This window comes from Sciurus vulgaris (assembly GCF_902686455.1).
Source record: "Sciurus vulgaris genome assembly, chromosome: 1".
Taxonomy (NCBI): domain Eukaryota; kingdom Metazoa; phylum Chordata; class Mammalia; order Rodentia; family Sciuridae; genus Sciurus; species Sciurus vulgaris.
This window is the reverse complement of record NC_136461.1, coordinates 31,907,247-31,927,406: the sequence shown is the minus strand read 5'-3', so window position 1 is coordinate 31,927,406 and position 20,160 is coordinate 31,907,247. Positions and strand designations below refer to the sequence as shown.

The 20,160-nt window shown below is 33.8% G+C and overlaps 1 protein-coding gene across 5 annotated transcripts in view; it reads left to right on the top strand.

Moving 5' to 3' along the window:
- FOXJ3 (forkhead box J3) overlaps positions 1-20,160 on the top strand; it is a 107,099-nt gene that overhangs the window by 53,893 nt on the left and 33,046 nt on the right. For all 5 annotated transcript variants that reach the window (XM_079156290.1, XM_079156292.1, XM_079156289.1 and 2 more), the window contains exon 5: positions 15,580-15,663. In XM_079156290.1, coding sequence (XP_079012416.1) covers positions 15,580-15,663 — 84 coding nt within the window. The remainder of the gene's footprint in view (positions 1-15,579; positions 15,664-20,160) is intronic.

Genomic DNA, 20,160 nt, shown 5'->3' with positions numbered 1-20,160 from the left:
AATTTCAACCAGATATAAAGTATAGAATAATTAAAATGCACTTTATTTGAAGTAATAAATATTTTATAAAGAGAATAAAAGCGTTTAAGTCTATTATTGGTCTTTGTCATGTCTCCATTTCTAATACATTTTCTATATCTTGGTTACTTTAATTTTCCTGAAGTTTATGGATCGTCTGTATTATTTGTTTGATTGTTTTTTCTATTAAAAATGCTACCTAGGGGTTGGGGATGTAGATCATTGGTAGAGCACTTGCCTAGCATGTTTAAGGCACTGGGTTCGAACCTCAGCACCACATAAAAATAAATAAAATAAAGGTCCATAGACAACTACAAATTAAAAAAAAATTTTTTTAAATGCCACCTAGTTTTCAGTTGTGTTTCACTCTCTCTCTTTCTAGAAGTAACCTTTGTATTAGGACATCTTGAAATTTGTATTTTTTTTGGTTTTGTTTCTTGTTTTTTTTTAATATGTGGTCAAAGGTGTAGAATTCTAGTTAGTGATTTTAGGGATTTTATAGACTATGCCATTGCATTCTGCCTTCTCAGGGGATATTTACTTTTTGTACCAGAATTTTTGGCAGTAATTAAATAATGTCTACATTCATATATTGCCTTATAGAATTCAGAGCTCTTTCACATGCATTATCTTGATCCTCAAATCTGTGGTCAGATTCCAGTTTTAAATTATGATCTTTGAATCTGCAATAGATTTTTTTCTGTAAGTTCTCATAAACTTTGTATAGTGAAATTTCTGTAAATAGAATCATTCAGTATATATTCAGTATATACATGCCTTCTTCACTCACACGGTGTCTGTGATGCTGTTTCATATATCAGGTTTTTTTATTATCAAGTATTCTGTTGTATTGTACCCCAATTTGTTTATCCATTTATTTGTTGGTGGATATTTGGGGTGTTTTCAGTTTTCAGTTAGTGTTTTCAGTTACTAGAAAAAAACATTAGGAGATTCTCATACATGTTTTTTATGGGCATATGCTTTCAGTTTTCTTGAATAATAGAAGAATTGCTGGGTCAGCGGTAAGTGGAAGATTAAGTTTATAAGAAACTAAACATCCATTTTAATAGTCTCAATAGCAATATAGGAGAGTTCAGTGGGGCTGCATCCTGACCAGCAGTGTAACTATGGTTTTAACTTTAACTATTCTGCTGGTTATCAGATAGTTGATTTCCTAATGACTATTTGATTTTGAGCATCTTTTCATGTGCTTATATCTTCATGTGTACATCTTCTTTTCTGAAGGTTGTTTTAAAAGTCTTTTGCTTTTAAAAAATTTTGGTGTCATTACTAAGTTGTGGAATATTCTAAGTCTCAAATTTATGTTGGTAAACATTTTCTCAGACTGGTTTGTCTTTTTGTTTCTCATAGTATTGTATTAAAGTGTATAAAATTTTGAAGAAATCTGATCTATCAGTTTTTAATTTACTGGTTACTGACTTTGGTGTGTTTTTCAGGAAATCAAAGTCATGAAAATTTTTCCTTTGTAATTTTGTTTTACATTTAGGTCTGCAGTCCACTTCAAATTAATATTTGTGTATGGTGTATTTAATCTTTATTTTGAATTATTCTTTTCTCTTTATGAAATGTTTCCTTAACTTTTTTCTTTTTGGGGTGGTGCTGGTGCTCCAACCCATTGCCTTGAACATGCTTGGCAGACACTTTTTCCATGGAGGTACATCCCCAACCCCGCTCCTTAATTTCCTAAAATGCTTTTTCTTGGAGCCTAATTTGTCTGCTAATTTATTCATTCTAGCTTTCTATACTACTTCATCTTGTGTCTTTTCTGAGTCTTTTGCTTTTGGTGTCTAAATGTCTTTGTGTTTAAAGTCTCTCTCTCTCTCCCTCCCTCCCTCCCTCCCTCCCTCCCTCCTTCCCTCCCGTGTTGAGGCTGGCTTTGAACTTGGAAGTCTCTAACTGCTGCACCCAGTTCCTCTATTGAGGTTTTAGCTGTGCTGTTTATTAAATTTTGTTAGTAGTCACTCAGGAGCTTGACAGTCTACTTGGAGATAATATACTTATTCCATTTCATATCCTTTACTGTTTACCTCTTGCTATCCATTTCAGAAGTGTGATAATCTTGCAACAGTTTGATTCCATGTATGTACTTGTCCTGCCCCCCCCCTCTTCAGTTATGGTATTTTATGCTTCCACTTATCATAAATCCCACCTTAGGATTTGTTTTATTTGCTTGTCTTTTGAGGAAGTTACATTGAAGAAAATCTTTTGTTATTTAACTTTTCTGATGTTCTTTCCTATAATCCAGGTTTCCATCGGATATCTTTTTCCTTCAGCCTATTATGTTTTGACATTTCTTTCAGTGTATGGTTTTAGACAACAAGTTTTGTGGGCTTTTGTTCATCTGAAGAGGTCTGTATTCCACCCTCAGGGTGCTTTTTCTGAATATGAAATTCTGGGTTTGCTGGGTGTTCTACCATTGTCCAGTATTTTAGCTATCATTTATATTATATTTCCCACATCATGTGTCTTGCCTCCATTCTACCCCTTTCTTTCCTTGGCTTTCAGGTAGTTTTTTTCCCCCCTTTTCTCTGTATCTTTGGATTTTTGCAGTTTTGACTATTTTGTGCTTCAGCGTAGTTTTCTTCACATTTATTTTCTTCACATTTATTTTGCTTGAGGTTTGCCAAGCTTCTAGAGTCCATAAGAAAAGGTTTCCATCCAAATTTGGAGTATTTTCAGTTATTATTTCTTTAAAAGTTTATTCGGGCTCATTTTTTCTCCTTTCCTTTTTAATGTTCAGTTTGATAAACTTTGACATTGTTTCAGAGTTTCCTGAAGCTTTATTCATTTTTCTCCTCTTAACTCTTCAGATTGATTAATTTCTACTCATCTATAAGATCTCTGACCCTTTGACTCTGTCCAGTATATTGTTGAGCAAATCTAAGAACTTTTTATTTCAATTATTAGATGTTTTAATTCTGGAATTTCCATTTGGGACTTTTGTATGTGTTCATAGAAAATTGGTGAAATGTATTCAGCCATTGACTTTGATGCTCTAGTGTTAGTGCTTCTGTGTTATCCCTGAGCAGTTTGAATGTGAGGCAACCCAAAAGGCTGCTTTCCTGGGGGGTTTCATAATAAGAAGGTATTAATACCTGTCCTGGTCTAAATATAGTATTTAGGCACCTCTTGAACCTAACTCAGACTTCCATCTGATTCTTTACATCGTCATTGTTCATTTAGTTTATGGACACGTAGGTTGTTTCCATGTTGGGCTGTCATGAAAAATGCTGTTGTGATCATTTGTGTACAAGCATTAGTGTGAATGTGTTATCATTTCTCTGGAGTATGTTCTCATTTGGAATTGCTGGGTCATATCTTGAATCTTTTGAGGAACTGCTAGACTGTCATTTCAAAGTGACTTCCTGCGATTATGAGGATTTCTCATAGTTTTCCTTTTTGTGTGCCTGTTTTTATTATGAAATTGTATCTCATGGTTTTGATTTGCATTGTCCTGATGGCATATGATGTTGGTCATATCTTCATGTATTATTGGTCATTTGAATATCTCCTTTGGAGAGATGTCTCTTCAAATTCTTTGCCCATTTTGTCTTTTTATTATTGAGTTGTAAGACTGTTTAATTTGTCTTATTGCTTATCACTTGCGTGATTTGCAATAATTTCTTCCATTTTATCAGTTTGGATCTGGAATGTTCCCCAAATTCTCATGTCATGTGTTGAATGCTTAGTACCTGTGCGACAGTGTTCAAAAGTGGAGCTTTGGGGAAGTGATTGTATGATGAGGGCTCAGGTTTCATTAGTGAATTGATTCATTGATGGGCTTATTATTGAGTGGCCTATTGGGAGGTGGTGGAAATTGTAGGAGGTGGGGCATAGTTGGAGAAAGTAGATCACTGGGGACATGTCCTGGAAGGTTATATCTTGTCTCTGGCTCCTCTGTGTATCTCTCTTTCTCCTTGTTCTTCTCCCTCCTCTTCTCCCTTTCCCTCTCCCTCTCCCTTTGCTTTGCTCCACCACACCCTCTTTGACATGATGTTCTGTCTCACCACAGGCCCAGAACCATGGAGCCAAGAGACTATGGAATGAAATCTCTGAAACTGCCCCAAATAAGTCTTACCTCTTTTAAGTTGTTTTTCTTCTGTATTTTGTCACAGCAGTAGAAAACTAACAAAATTGTTTTCATTTTCTTGATAGTATCTGTTGACAAAAGTTTTAAATTTTGATGAATGTTTTAGTTTTCTTTTGTTTGTGTCTTTGATGTTATATTTTGGAAAATATTTCCTAATCCAAGGTCACAAAGATTACATGTGTGTTAGGGACCTGGTTTCATTCTTTTGCATGTAGATACCCAGTTTTCCTAGCACTCTTGATTGAAAAGACTATTATTCTTTTATTTCTTCCCAGTTATAATCTTAATAGGAGAAGAAAGACAAAAAAGCAAATACTTAAAATATATAAAATGGTATACAATATAAATACTGGAGAAAAAGTATAGAGTAAGGTGGTAAGGTGAACATCTGTGTAGATTGTAGTTCTCAGAAGCATTCGAGGTAGGTTCATTGAGAAAGTGACTGACCTTTGAGCTATGACAGTAAGGTGATGAGAAAGTTAACCATGTGGGTATCTTTTCTGTCTCCCTCTCCATACTTGACCATGAGACTTCTTTAATTTGTACTCCTGATGCCAGCATTGTATATGGTATAGAACCAAGCTTTGATGAACTCATTAAGATTACTTGTTCACCTTTCTGGTGTCCACTTAAGATTTATGTTTAGTCAGTTTGAGTTAACCTATTATTTTCTGAGTTGGTGGGTTGGATAATGTTCAGGATTATGTTCATGTATATCTTGTTGTCTTTCCCTCTCCCTTCTTTTTTCTTCTATTACAGCACCCTCACTGTGTTGCCCAGGCTGGCTTCCAGCTCTTGGGCTTATGATCCTTTTGCCTCAGCCTCCCAAGTAGCCAGGACTTAGGGCAAACACTTTTATACCTGGCTCATTTTCATTTTGACAATAAACCTTACTAAAAACATTTTTGCTGCTGTTATTTGTCTTTTTTTTTTTTTATTGGTTAACATTTATTATACAGAACAGTGAGTTTCATTATGGCATAGTCATACGTGCCTATGACATACTTTGGTCTGTAGTACTCTCCAATGTTTTGCCTCCTCTGGCTCCCCTCCTCCTGCTTGCCTTCCTTTATCCTATTTTCATGACTTTTTTTTTTCTTTTTTTTGGGCAGGGGAGTGTCCCTTTAGCTTCTACATATGAGAGAAAACATGCTATTTACTTTTCTGTGTCTGGCTTGTTTTGCTTAATGTGATACTCTTCAGTTTCATCCATTTTCCTACAGATGACATAATTTCATTCTTTATTGACTAAGTAAAACTCCATTGTGTATATATACTCATTTTCTTTATCCATTCATCTTTTGATGGAAGTCTAGGATGATTCCATAACTTGTATTGTGAATTGTGCTACAATAAACATGGTATGCATGTATCCCTAAAGTATGCTGACTTTAATCCTTCTGAATAAATATTGAAGAATGGTGTAGCTGGATCATGTGATGGTGCCATTTCTAGTCTTGAGGAACTTCCAAATTGGTTTCTCCAGTGACTGTACTAATCTACATTCCCACCAAAAGTGTGTATGAGTTCCTTTTTCCCCTGCATCCTCACCAGCATTTCTTTTTGTTTTTATTCTTGATGATTGTATTCTGACTGGAGTGAGGTGGAATTTCAGTGTAGTTCTGGTTTACATTTCCCTGATGGCTAAAGATGTTCAACATTTTCTCATATAGCTATTGGCCATTCGTATTTCTTCTGAGAAGTGTTTGTTCGGTTCGTTCGCCCATTTGTTTAATGAGTTATTTATTTATTTATTTATTTATTTATTTTTACTGGTACTGGGGATTGAACCCAGGGTGTTTTACCAGTGAGCTACATCCCAGTCCTTTTTTTCTTATTATTTTTTGACAGGGTCTCACTAATTTAGTTGCCTAGGCTGACCTCAAACAGCCTCCTAAATTGCTGGGATTATAGATATACATCCCTATATCTGGCTTAATTATTGGTTTGTTTATTGATTGACTGATGGATATTGAGTTTTTTGAGTTATTTATGTATTCTGGACCTTAATCCTCTGTTGTAAGAGTAGTTGGCAAAAATTTTCTCCCATTCTATAGGCTCTCTCTTCATACTATTGTTACCTTTGCTGTACAGATGCTTTTTAAAATTTGATGCCATGTCATTTATTGATCCTTTCTTTTATTTCCTGACCTATAGGAATCTTATTCAAGAAGTTGTTGCTTGTTCTTATAGTTGAAGCATTTTCCCTGTGTTTCCTTCTAATAGTTGTAAAGTTTCTGGTTTTATACCTAGATCTTTGGTACTTGTCTTTTATTTGCCTTTTCTTGGTCAAAGTAGGAATGCAGCAGATGCTAAATGAAAGAATAAATCTTTATAAGCAGCCAAATTATTTACCTTTTCTAGCTGTAATTCTCTTAGGTAGTTACTTAAAATCTATAGTACTGAAGCTGTTAAAGGTCCTTTTCAGCTTTTAAAATTTAGGATTTGCCAAATACTTGTGTGCTTTGTCTTTGATTCTAGGAGATGATAAAGAATATTTTAAGATTAATAAAAGCCAGTATGAGGTAAAGTGAGGGAGAAGGGAATATTTTCATGTATATTTCATTTAATCCTCAGTATACTATCAGGGTTCACTGGCCCCAGGTTAGTTTTTAAATGCCTATTTGAGCACTTCTGACTACTTGATTACTATTTTATGACTTCTTAATTCTTTCTTAGAAGTCTCTCAAAGAAGAAGTAGAAATTTTACTTACTTTTAAAAAATATAGTTAAACTGCATTCTATCTTGCTATTACCATATGGGATTTATTTGCAAATCTAAGATACATTATGGGATCTTATTGATCTTATTTTTCCTGTATCTGGAAATGACTTCATCATCCTAAGAATGTTCTCATTGTTACTCATCAATTTTTCTCCACTGTGCCCAAACTAATAAGAATGCAGAAGTATAAATGAATAACCTAGGATGTTTTAATAATGAAATCCTCTCTGTTATCCTTGAGTTTTCTTATTGTTTCTCAAAGTATTACATCATCTTTCAAGAATGTAAAAAGGCATGTATATACATAGAGATAGATATCATTTTAAGTCTTTTCTTTTTGGCTTTTATTGAACATAACTGAAAATTTAATTTTTTCCCATAATGTCAAAGAGAATTGAAAGAGAAAGATGGTTTACCATTATTAGTTGAATCAGGAGATGACAAAGCAATAGCAATACTTTAGACTAATTATGATAAAATTGAGTTGATGATATACTAGATAATTTTTCTCTATCATTAGTGATATCTTTCTAAGAACAAAAGATATGTATTAGTCTCATATATTTAGTCATTCAGCAAGGTCTTCATAAGTATTTTGTGACTAGAATTTGAATTAACCTGTTTTACTGGAAGGACATGGGACAGTGACAGTATTTTTTCATCTTACAAGTATTGCTTTTGAGGATGTGAGTACAAGAAGAACCAGAAATAATAATACTCTGGAATATGTTTAAAATGTATTTGAAATCTAGGTTGAAGGATTATCTTTTGATAGTAAAATAAAAGAGAAAGAACCAGAATAGTAAAGTAGAATGTTTTAGAGATGTGATATTTGAAATCAGCATTTATAAAGATTAAGTTTCATAAATGATAGTTGATAAGCAGTTAGTTGCATTCAGAAGATATTGATTATTTTGGTATATATAACTTCAAAACTAGAAATATTGAAAGGTATAAAATTTTGTGTATGTGTATGAAATTTGGGTTTACTGTGTTTTAAATTTCTACTAAATGTCTCAAGGTTATTTTCCACTATCCCTGACTGTTAAAAATATTTGTACTATGATTTAACTCTAAACAGTTCAAGTGTCTATTGGATAACTTGCTTTTCTGGTATATAGTTAAGATTAATTCTCATGATAGTTCTGTGAAACAGAGGCAGGCAAAGTGGATCAGAGTTTGGTAATTCATGCATAGTTATGCAGCCAGATCTGGGATTTAAATCTAGATCTATGGGTTAATAGATGGAATGTTTATTATACCACATGACCATCTAAATATTAAAGTCCATTTATTGACATTCAATAGTGTATTACTCAGGGAAAACTTCACAGGCAGCTTGCCTGGAAGGGGTAAAAAGTAATGTCAGTATGACTTTTGTAAAAGTTGAAGTTATCTGTGGGATGGAGAGGACAGGGTGGAGGAAGCATGTGATTTTATATTGAAGGAACGGTTAATTTACCTCCTAAAATTGTTTCTAACCATCATTTTCCTGACTTTGGGAAACATCAGCCCACATTGCTCACAGAAGGGCAGCTTTGTGTGGTGCAAAAGAAACACTGCACAAGGTCAGAGAGCTTCCCAATGACCTTATCAACAGGGTGATGTAATTATCACTCCTGTATCAGATAAGGACACTGAGACCAAGTCAGGTTAAAGAACATGCCTAAGGTAGGTACAACCAAACTGTGTCAGAGCTCCTGAATCAGGTACAACAGGTGGCCTAATTTTAAGAAACATATTTCAAAATATCCATTATTTGTATTTTCAGTGGTGGTAGAGCTCATGTGAGAGTCCCTGGGGGTCTCTCTCCAGTAACTCTCCCAAAATAATTTCAGTAAGTTAAAGTAAAATATATTCAAGTAATTAATGAACAGATAGAGAATTTCAGCAGAGATGGAAAAACAGAAAAAATAATTGTAGAACTAAAAAGCACAGTAACTACATGAAAAATTCACTGAATGACATATTGGAGAGAGCAGAAGAAAAGATCAATCCATCAGGCACTCTTAAGAATTAGAAATGTCCAGAAAAGCTTTAAAAAGAAGCAAAAACTTCAGAACTAAAGAAAGAAATAGATAAATCACAGCCATTGCTGAAGATTTTAATGAACCTCTTAGGAAATAGAATAGGTAGACAAAAGAGTAATTAAGGTTCTGAATACTGTATCAACTACAGGATATATATTCTTTTCAAATGTACAGAGCATATTTATTAAGGTAAAATGTATACCAAAACAAGTTTACTGAAGGGTGAAATCACACAGAGTAAGTTCTCTATCGAAATTAAATTAGAAACTAATCTGAAGTACCTCTGGATCAAAGAAGAAATCATAAAGCATATTGGAAAATATTTTGGAGTAAATGATAATGAGAGCAGAACATGAATTATAAAATATAGCTAAAGTAATGTTTTACAAAGATGCTTATAAGTGGGTGTGGTGGGTGCATGCCTATAATTTGGAAGGCTGAGGCATAAGGATCACAAGTTCTAGGTGACTTTCAGCAATTAGTGAAACCCTGTCTCAAAAAATAAAAAAAATAGTACTTCAATCAATCAATCAATCAATCAATCCATTCTTTAAAAAGAAGGTTACAGCATTAAGTACTTTGATGAGAAAGACAAGAAGAGTTAAAATTAGTTACCTAAGCGTGTATCTTAAGTTACAAAAAGGCAAATTTACAGAAACTAGAAGGAAGGAATACTAAAGGTAAGAGTGATAAACAGTGAAACAGAAAATGAACAAAGAAAAAGCAATGAAACCAGAAATTGAAAGATTAAAGGAAAATGTTATACCAGTCTCACACAAACTCTTATTTAAAAAAAATAGTGGAAGAAGGAACAGTTACCATCTCAATTTCACGAGGCCAGTATTACCATAATAAAGTCAGGCAAAGAAGTGACAAGAAAACTACAGACCAATATTCTTCATGAACGTGGACCCTAAAATCCTTAACCAAAGATTAGTCAATTGAATTGTTTGCTATATAAAATGGAGAAAATAGCCAGGCAAGGTGACCCATACCTATAATCCTCGTGACTCAGGAGACTGAGGTAGGAGGATTGCAAGTTTGAGGGCAACCTGGGCAACTTAATGAGACCCTGTCTCAAAAAAATAAAAAGGACTGGGGATGAAGCTCAGTAGTAGAGCACCCCTGGGTGCAGTCCACAGTGTCACAAAAAATAAAAAAGGAGAAAATTATGACCAGTGGAAGTTCTTCCAGGAATGCATTGCAGTTTAAAATCAGAAAATTGGTGTTTCTCACCATGTGAGTAAAAGAGGGCTGAAAAGTCATATTAAATTTAAGAAAATTTAATATTGGAATATTTAATTAAATTTAAGAAAATTTAATATTCAGCAAATTAGGTATAAAAAGGAATTTCCTTGATTAAAGCTATTTGTGAAAATGTACAATTCATACCATTTTTAATAATGTGATATTCTTTCCCTCTGAATTTCAGAACGAAACAAGGACTTTTTTTTAGTTGTTAATGAACCTTTATTTATTTTTATATGTGGTGCTGAGAATCAAACCCAGTGCCTCACAAATGCTAGGTGAGTGCTATACCACTGAGCCATAACCCCAGCCCCAAGGGTATTTTCATTTACACAGTTTTGTTTAACATTCTATTAAGAGGTCCTATCCAATAGAATAAGACAAGAAAAAGAAATAAAAGATAACCATATTTAAAAAGAATAAAATCTTTATTTGCAAACAACATTATTGCATTTGTAGAAAATTCCAAAGAAGAATCTATGGAATTAATACTAGAACTGATAAGTGAGTTTTAACAAGGTCACAAGATAAAGGGTCATTCTAATTTTTTCTATACTAGGAAGGAAAAATTGGAAAATGAACTTAACAAAAGTAATTCCTTTCACCATAGCATTCAAAATAATGACGTTTTAGGGGTGCATTTTAAAAAATTATGTATACCTGTTTATAGAAAACTACAAAATATTACCAAGAGAAATATAAAAAAGACCTAAGTAAAAGGAGAGAAAAAGTGTGCAGTAGGAGGATTCATTGTTGCTAGATATCATTTTCCCCAAGTTGATTTATACAGTTAATGTAATTCCATTTAAAAAAAAATTGCAGCAGGCTTCGTTCTTAGAAACTGACACCAGTTCTCATATTTTTATGGACATGCAAAGGACCTAGAATGGACAAAACAATGTGGTGGGGTGGGAGACCAAAGTTGTAAGATATATATGGCTTGATTTCAGATTCCTATATAGTTAGAAAAATGAAGACAAAAATGACTTTTGCATAAGGATAAATAGGTAATGTCAATCAGTTCAATGGAATAGAGTTCAGAAATAGACCCATGTTTATATTTATCTTGCTTTTGACAGAGGTATCATTGTTTTCAGTGGAGAAAGGATATGGTCTTTTCAAGAGAGACACTATGTATTTGGGTGGAAGAAAAATTAATATTGATCCTTACCTCACACTTATATAGAAAAGTAACTCTTAAGTGATCAGAGCCCTAATGTTAAAATTTGAGACTATAAAACTTATAGAAGACAACAGACAACATTGTGGAAAATATTTGTCATCTTGGAATAGGCCACTTTTTCTATTTATATAGAAAAAGGAAAAAAAGAAAAAATACCAAGACTATAGGGCTGAGGATGTAGCTTAGTGGTAAAGTACTTGCCCAGCACGTGCAAGACCTCGGTTCAGTAATTCCAAAAAACAAAATGGGCAAGCAAGCAAGCAAGCAAATAAACAACAACAATAAAAACAGACCATAAAATGAAACTTGATAAATTGGACTTTATTGAACTATAAGCTTATTGCTTCTTAGAAGATGTCATTATGCATATAAATAAATAGATAACCATAGACTGGGAAAAAATATTCACAATATCATCTACCAAAGGATTGTGTTTTAGTTTTTCTTGCTGCTGCCACTAAAAGACCCAAGCAGAACAACTGTAAAGGAGGAAAGGATTATTTAGGGGCTCACAAGTGTCAGAGGTCTTAGTCTGTAGGAAGCAGACTCCATTCCTCAGGGCTCAAGGTGAGGCAGAACATCATGGCGGAAGAGTGCAAGAGGGAAGCAGCTTACATCAGGAAGCAGAGAGAGAGAGAGAGAGAGAGAGACATTCTACTCTCCATATATAAAATATATACCCCATAGCCACGCCGGGATTCTCACCTCCTTTATCCATACCCTACCCCTTCAGTTTCCACTCAGTTAATCCCTATCAGGGGATTAAATCACTGATTAGGTTAAGACTCTCACAACCCAATCATTCTTCCTCCAGACCTTCTTGTATTGTCTCACGTGAGCTTTTGGGGGACACCACATCTAAACCCTAACAGATTTATTAAGAATAAAGAATTTTTAAGAAATAAGAATTTTTAAAAAATTCATACAGTACAAATAAGCCAAATCCTTTTAATCCAAATAAAACGGGAAAAAAATAATTTCACAAAAAATATAATATATGAATGGCAAATAAGTACATGCAAAGATGCCCGGCATCATTATTCATTAGGGAAATATGTATGAAAACCCTTGAGACATACCTACATAGCACTAGGATGGCTGTGATTAAAAAGACTTAAAATAGCAAGTGTCAGCAAGGATAAACTACTGAACTCTCACACATTGCTGATGAGAGTATAAGATAGTTTTAACAGTTTGAATCCATTTATATGAAATTATAGAAAGGCGAAACTATAATGTTAGGAAGCAGATCAGTGGTTGCATGGGATGGAACTTGGGGGCAAAGGAAGGTAAATTGCTTGTTGAGCCACACAGAGCTTTTTAGGTTGAAGGGAATGTTCAATGTCTTGTTTTGGTGTTAGGTACATGTATGTATAACAGTTGTTAAACTGTGTGCATTTTGATTTTATTTGACATACTTCAGCAAATTGATTTTTAAAATAAAACAAAACCTCCTGTTTCATATTTGCTTCTTGTGAACCTGGAAGAAAGAATTACTCTGAGAGAAAATTGGATTGAGTATGTGTTTGTTAATCGGCTTTGTGAATAGACCATTTAGTTTTTGTGACATATACCAACAAGGAAGAACAAAGGGAACTGCTTTTTAAAGGTAGCTTAAAGGGACCTTTTTTTGTGTGTGGTAAAATATACATAACCTAAAACTTACTATATGATCCATTTTAAGTGCATAGTTCAATGGCGGTAAGTACTTTTACATTGGTGTGCATCCATTATCACCATCCATTTCCAGAACCTTTTCATCTTTCCAAATTTACTTTGCATCCATTAAACAATAACTTCCTATTTTCCTTCCTCTTATCCCTGACAACCACCATTTGACCTTTTGTCTCAATGACTTTGACTACTGTAAGTATATATAATCAGAATCATACAATATTTGACCTCCTATGTCAGGTTTTGATAATAAATACCCATGCATATGAAGCGATAGCTCATTATGGATTTGATTTATGAAGGGGAATTTAAGGTCCCTTAGTCCAAACCTGTCATTTCACAAATAAAACTTAGATACTAGGTTACCAGAGCCACTGGATAGAAAATTGCATTATTTTGTGAACCATTTTAATCATTAATGTTAGTATTTGGATGTTCAGGATTTTGTGTTTTTCCCTCCAGCGACTGATCTCTTTGTGACATATTTTGTGTAGAAGAACAGATATATTTAGTTTTTTTAGTTTTTTTAAAATGTTCAATCATAAATCAGTCTAAAGTTTGGATATTGAATGTTTTCCCCAGATTCACACACACATGCACACCAATCCAAAATCAAACACTGGAATTTATCATTTACATAAAGTGTTTTTTTAAAAAAACTATTGCTGAATGAGTTTTGGCATTTTCCCTCCAGCTTTATTTTCGTAACAAATTAGTCTCAATTTTTTTCTACTTTATTTTGAAATTTGCTAGTTACCATTTAAATTTGTGAGGTCCCAGGGTGCACAGACTACAGTAAATGTAACGTACAATATTCTTTTAGACTTGAATATCATGATGTAATTATCATGTGTTCAGGTAAGAAGTAATATATATTAAAGTATGTTTGATTTTCGTTTTTAGTGCTTACTCTCTGTAAAATCTACATTTTACATGGTCCCTGCAAGTTTATACCAGAACTGGTAGATTCATTGACTGAAATGTGATGACCACTTGAAAAGGTAGCATAGAGGAGTATACCAGTAGGGGCTAGGAGATGAAATTAGTCCTGAACCCTGGTACTTGCATGAACTAGTATTTGAGAAGGGCTGGCATTATGCCTCATATACTGACATTGTTGACACGCTTTGTTAAACAGTGTTTTTCCCTTCCCATTTCAACATGCTTATTGAGTGTTGTCTTTGTGTCTTACATTGTGCCTGGCATTGTGGATACAGAAATGAATAAAGTGGTTCCTACCTTTCAGGAACTTACAGTCCAGAGGAGAATACAGACCCATAAACAAAATTGTTAAGTGCAGCAAATGGTCTAAGCATGTAAAAAGTATAGGAATGTCATAGAGGTGGAGAATAATGAGTTCTTGGATGTGGCAGGAGGACCATCAGAGAAGGATTTCTTTAGATAATATCTGAGATAAATTTTTGAAGGTGGATTATGAATTTGTCTATTGAAGGATGGATATTACAGATAGTGAGATTACTTCTAGGGCAGGTACAGATGCAGTGAAACATAATGATATGTTCAAAAAACTCTAAACCCATAATTTGTGTCAGGCTAAAATGTGAGCCTTGATAGATAGAGGAAAGTTGTATTTCCTTTTATTATAAAGTATTGTATAAAAAAGCAACCTAATAAGATGAGTGAAATAATAGAGACAAAGACTAAATTTGAATACTATCTCTGCAGTTTATTATAAATCTAGGATGTACATTATGTTCCTATTTCTGAAAGGGACATCTTTCCCTTATTCCCCTTTTTTGTTGCTGCTTTGTCCAAATGTGTTTGTGTACACCTTTGAATATAGCAGCAGAATAATTGAAGGAAAAAGGAGTTAAGAATGAAGATCTTGTTTCTGGTGTGGATTCTCATATCCTTGGTTGGGTAAAAGACTTCATCTATCTGAACTTTGGTCTCCTTGTTTGTATTATAATCTGTGCAAACTATTGTGATCTATGCTTTTCAGAGTATTTTGAGGGGGTAAGAATGCCTGATTGCCTGGAGCACAGTAGGCACTCAGTACATATTTTTTAATGGTATGAGAACTTGTACCAAAGAGAGAGAGATAATTTAAACTAATCTTGACAGTGTAAGTAAGCAATAAAAGATTTATGTTCAGACCATTGCTTCTCAGGTTATTCTTATTATATATGATATAAAATGTGCTCAAGCAATTTGTCTTTATAAATTGTTTTACTTACCGTGTAGATTTGTGAGGTCACAGGATCTAGAAACTGTAGTATCTTTATATGTAAAATACTATTAGATTTGAATGCTGTATGATGTCATATGAATTAAGAATTAGTGTATACTTAAAATGTATCTGGTTGATCATTTCCTCTTTTAATTTGGTCACAGCATAAGTTTTTGTACTCATTCTTCAGCTTATGATTTTTTTCTCAATAATCTAGTTATAAATGGACTTTCTTTTCATAAACTTTACTTTTCTCAGTTTAAAACTTGTGTTTCTTATGTTGCTTTTCTATTGTATTTGCAAGGTGTTTACCTTTGGAGCAGAGGATTATAAAAATCCCTTTTAATGTCGCAGGATTACTGTAATGTACTGTTTAATATAATTTATTTCTTCCTTTAGGGATCCTACTGGGCCATAGACACCAATCCGAAGGAAGATGCGCTGCCTACTCGGCCAAAGAAGAGGGCACGATCTGTAGAACGGGTAAAAGCTTTTTATCATAAATTTAGTATGACAGACTGAATGTGTCAGAAATGTAGATTTTAAATTTGTTTCTAAGATAGCAAGTGTAACTGTAATAAAGGTAAGATTTTATTGGTGTAGTATTTTGTATTTTTCCAAGTACCTTTTAGACCAGTTTTATTTGATCTTTACTTTGAGTCAGGTGAGCAATTAAGGAATTAATTAAAAGTTTTTCTCATAATTAGGACATAGTGGTTGTCTGAGATTTGCAACGAGGTCTCTGGGTTTCCATTTAGTACTCTTTTCTCTGTACCTACAACAATGAAGACAATATCTTTCCATTCTATTGCAAATAACCTTTCTGGTTATATAGAATTTTCCTCATTGTCCTTAAAATGCTTTTTCCTGCTTCCATCCATGTAATAATCACTTTGTACACAAAATCTCTGTGTGGGTGTTTGTTGTTTGTAAGATAATTCTTGTGAATTCAGGTTAAAATTAATTTGCAGAAAAGAGGACAGGAGCGGTCATTGATATTCTTGGTTATATTTTAAAACATCGTAGTCAACTGTTTAGCTGCCATCGTGCATTTACTTTATCCTTTAACTTTTACCACCCTTTTTGTAATTAACATCTCAATAAAAACATCCCCATACTTTACACTACTCTTCTTCAAGATCCATTCCAAGTGTTTACTACTTTGTGAAACCTTTCTTTTTCGTGTTCTTGAGAACTTTTACAAAGTTCTTTTCTAGGATTTTTCATACTTTATGGAAATTTTTTATTTCTATATTTGTCTTTCTCATTGGACTAATGCCCCTTTAAGCGCTTTAGTAAAATTATATATTTATCAGAAGTATTTATGTATCAGAATGTTTGCAGAGAGAATAGGATAAGATGAAGGAAACTGAGTAAATGTTTGATCAAATAAACTTGATCTGTGCCTGTTCCTTGTGAAGGAATGGCTTCTGAGTCTCAAAGGCAAGGACCGCAGACTGGGTTAAAGATGGGATCATGAGAGCCCCCTGCAGTACAGCAGCAATGGGCCTTAGTTGGACTAGATTTATTGGATCCAGCAGAGGAAAGCCAGTAAGCCAGTTATCAAACTATATAGAATTAAAGATGAGTTCTTAGGCCATAACAATTTTTGGCTTCATACAAACCACAGATTAAAAAGTTAAAAGTTTAATATTGGTGGTATATTCTTCTGGATAACCGTTCTGAACAGTTTTAAGACTGAGATGTTGATATGCTCAGTATGTTGTAGTTTGAGAGGGAACAAAGCTCAGTTCCTATCCTCATGCCTCTGCCTTTCAAAACAGACTTACCACTTGGACTTGTATAGAAATGTGAAGTACAGAACATTTAGCTTCTGTTGCCACAACTTGAAGGAAGGAGAGAAAAAGCCACATTATTTTATTTAACCCACACTATTTCAAAACAACTTGGATGTATAAGTTGATTGGTGGTCTTTTCTATTATCCATCTCTTCTTCTGAAGTTACTGAAACTTGACTTATTTTTGGAAGTTGGGTTGACAACTGTGCATTCCTTTTGGATATGAAGCCTGCCTTTTATTCTGTTACACGTTTCATAATTCTTAGAGAAATCCTTGTTTATTTCTGAGTCCTTTTCTCCCCTTTTTAAGACTGTTATCAGTTTTTTAATGAAAATCTAAAGAAATACATGATACACATTACAAAAGAATGTGTTCTTGAATGTTCAGTTTGGATATGTATGTTTACTATGTTCATTTTTTACTACTTACCTTTAAAATGTAAACATTCACCTTTATGGTGTAGTTCCACAAAATATCCACATAGTACCTAAGCCATTCAGTTAGTAATATTGATGTTTATTTTGGCCTGAGCTATCTGTTAGTTGCTACTATAGAGGAACCTATTGAAAGAAGTCAGCTGTAAGCAAAATACACGTAATCAGGCAGACAGATACTGTTTAACACATATTCTGAAAGATGTTTTTCTTACCAAAACATAGTTTCCTGCCCCAATAAACAGATGTGTCTATATATCTTTCATTTAGAGATTGGAGGGTGGGGTGAGAGATTATATAATATGTAGTATTTTTTTAAGACAGTTTATGTGCTTTAAAGTTTTATCTAAGGAAATGTTTTTTCCAGTCAAATAAGGGCGATTCTGAACATGATCATTAGAGATGTAAAGTTTTCTCAAAAACTGAACATGGCCCACAAGTTGAAAAATTTTAAAGAATAAAAGGACTTTTGAATGTAGGTGGTAAAGAAATTAATTTCCCTAAAAGTTCTTTGCTGAATTTCTATAAGTTGTGATTCCATTGTCTATGCGTAAATATCAGAATTCTATGTAAAAAAATGAAACATCTCACACATTTTTTTTATTTTGAAGAGAAATAAGCTTTTCATGAAACAGCAAAAGGTTTTCTAAACTCCTAAAGAGAAATGATTTTTTTTTTAATTATCAAAAATCATTTAGCAGCATCTTCATGTCCTGAATGGGGAGAAGGGGAAGAAGCCATTGGTTATCTCTAGTTTGATATTCTTAACACAGTTTTCCAGAGCACATCTCTGACCCCACTTCATTTTCATAATCATCAGACCATCTCTTTTGTTATTGTAATATTTCTTCCTTCTTTTCTTAATTCTTAAGTATTTAAGTGTTTCTCTTCCTTTCTCCAGTTTCTTTCATCTTCTTAAAAACTTTTTTTTTTTTTTAAATCATACAATGGTCCTGAAGATCTTAAAAAGTAATGGATAAAGTTGTAGCATTTTTTTAAATATTGAGAAAACATTGAATAAAGTGGTAACACAAGGGATTTTTCTGCTAAAAATTCTGTATTTCTCTTCTAGATTTAGAGGTTGCTATTTCCTATGACTTTTGGCAGTTGTTAATGATTTTAAGCTTTAGTACCCTCAGATAAAGTAAGAGGGTTGAATTCACAAAATTTAATAATAGGTAATTATATTGGGTTTCTGTATCATATACTTCTTAATGTATATTAATTAATATAATTTTAAAAATAATCCAAAATGATGACACTGAAGAAACATGAATGTTAAGTTTTCCTACTATACTAATAATACTAAAGCCAGAATTTGAACTCAGGTAGTTTGCCTTCAGAGTCTGCTGTTTATAGTTGCCACTAGCATTCGTTAGGCTGAAAAACCATAACCCTTCATTTTATATATGCATATCCTCTATAAAAAAGAATTCCAAAAAAAGAAGAATTCCCCACATTTAAAATGAACATATAATCAGGTAACATAATTGTGATTATAAAGACAGAACAAGTACTAAATATTTTATTAGACTGATAACTAAAGTAACTCAAAATAGATAATGCTGCCTACAAGGACCTTTAGAAAGAGAAATAAGGCTTTTAGTATTGATGTAGAAATGAACTGTTTTCATAGACAATAATAAAGGATATTCCACTTGGACAGAACAACATGCATGGTTGACTTGTAAGTAAAAAATACAGGTGGGCATGATTGGGAGTCCATTTATAATGAAAAGCTTAAGCTAGTGTATAGATATTTATAAGAGTAAAAAGCCTAAAGGTACAGAATCCCAGCTATTCAGGAAGCTGAGGCAGAATTTAATATCAGCCTGGGCTACTTAGACCCTGTCTCAAAATAAAATAATACAGCGTAACGTAACAGGGGATATAACTCCATAGAGTATTTGTCTAGCATGCATGAGACCTTAGGTTCAATCCCCAGTACAGGGAGTTGGGAGGAAGAAAGCCTAAAAGGCATAGGATCAAGAACATTGCTTTGATTTGACAATCTGTGGTATTACAAAGTAAATCAAAACAGTTTTAAAAAGATTCTTCCACCAGGCATGGTGGCTCATGCCTACAATCCCAGCAGCTCAGAGGCTAAGGCAAGAAGACCTCAAGTTCAAAGCCAGCCTCAGCAAGCGTGAGGTGCTAAGCAACTCAATGAGACCCTGTCTCTAAATAAAATTCAAAATAGGACTGGGGATGTGGCTCAGTGGTCAAGTGCCCCTGAGTTCAATCCCGGGTACCTGGGCTGGGGAGATAACTCGGTAGAGTGCTTGCCTTGCAAGCACAAGGCCCTGGGTTCGATCCCCAGCACCGCAAAAAAAAAAAAAAAAAATTTCTGGTACCTGCCCACCCCCCAAAAAAGATACTTCCTCTTTACAAAATAATCATTGCAAGAGGAAGATACTGAGTAGATGGAGTTGCAGTGGTAATGGCCTGGGCTAGGAATATATACTACATGAATGAGAGAATTCTTTAGAAAATTAGAGGAAACCACAGTGAACAAAACAGACCTCTGCTCTCATGAAGTTTATCTTCTGACTGGAGAGTATGGGTTGGGGTGGGGTGATTAGGGAGGAAAAGTCATGGGTAGTAAATAAATCATGACAAGGGGTATGGGATAGAGAAGTATTAGGATTTGGGAGGGAATACAGTTGATTTTGTCTAGATTAGTTTTTCTTTCTTCAAGTTAATTTGCACTATTAAAATTCATGTCATTCTTAGAACTGAATACTTA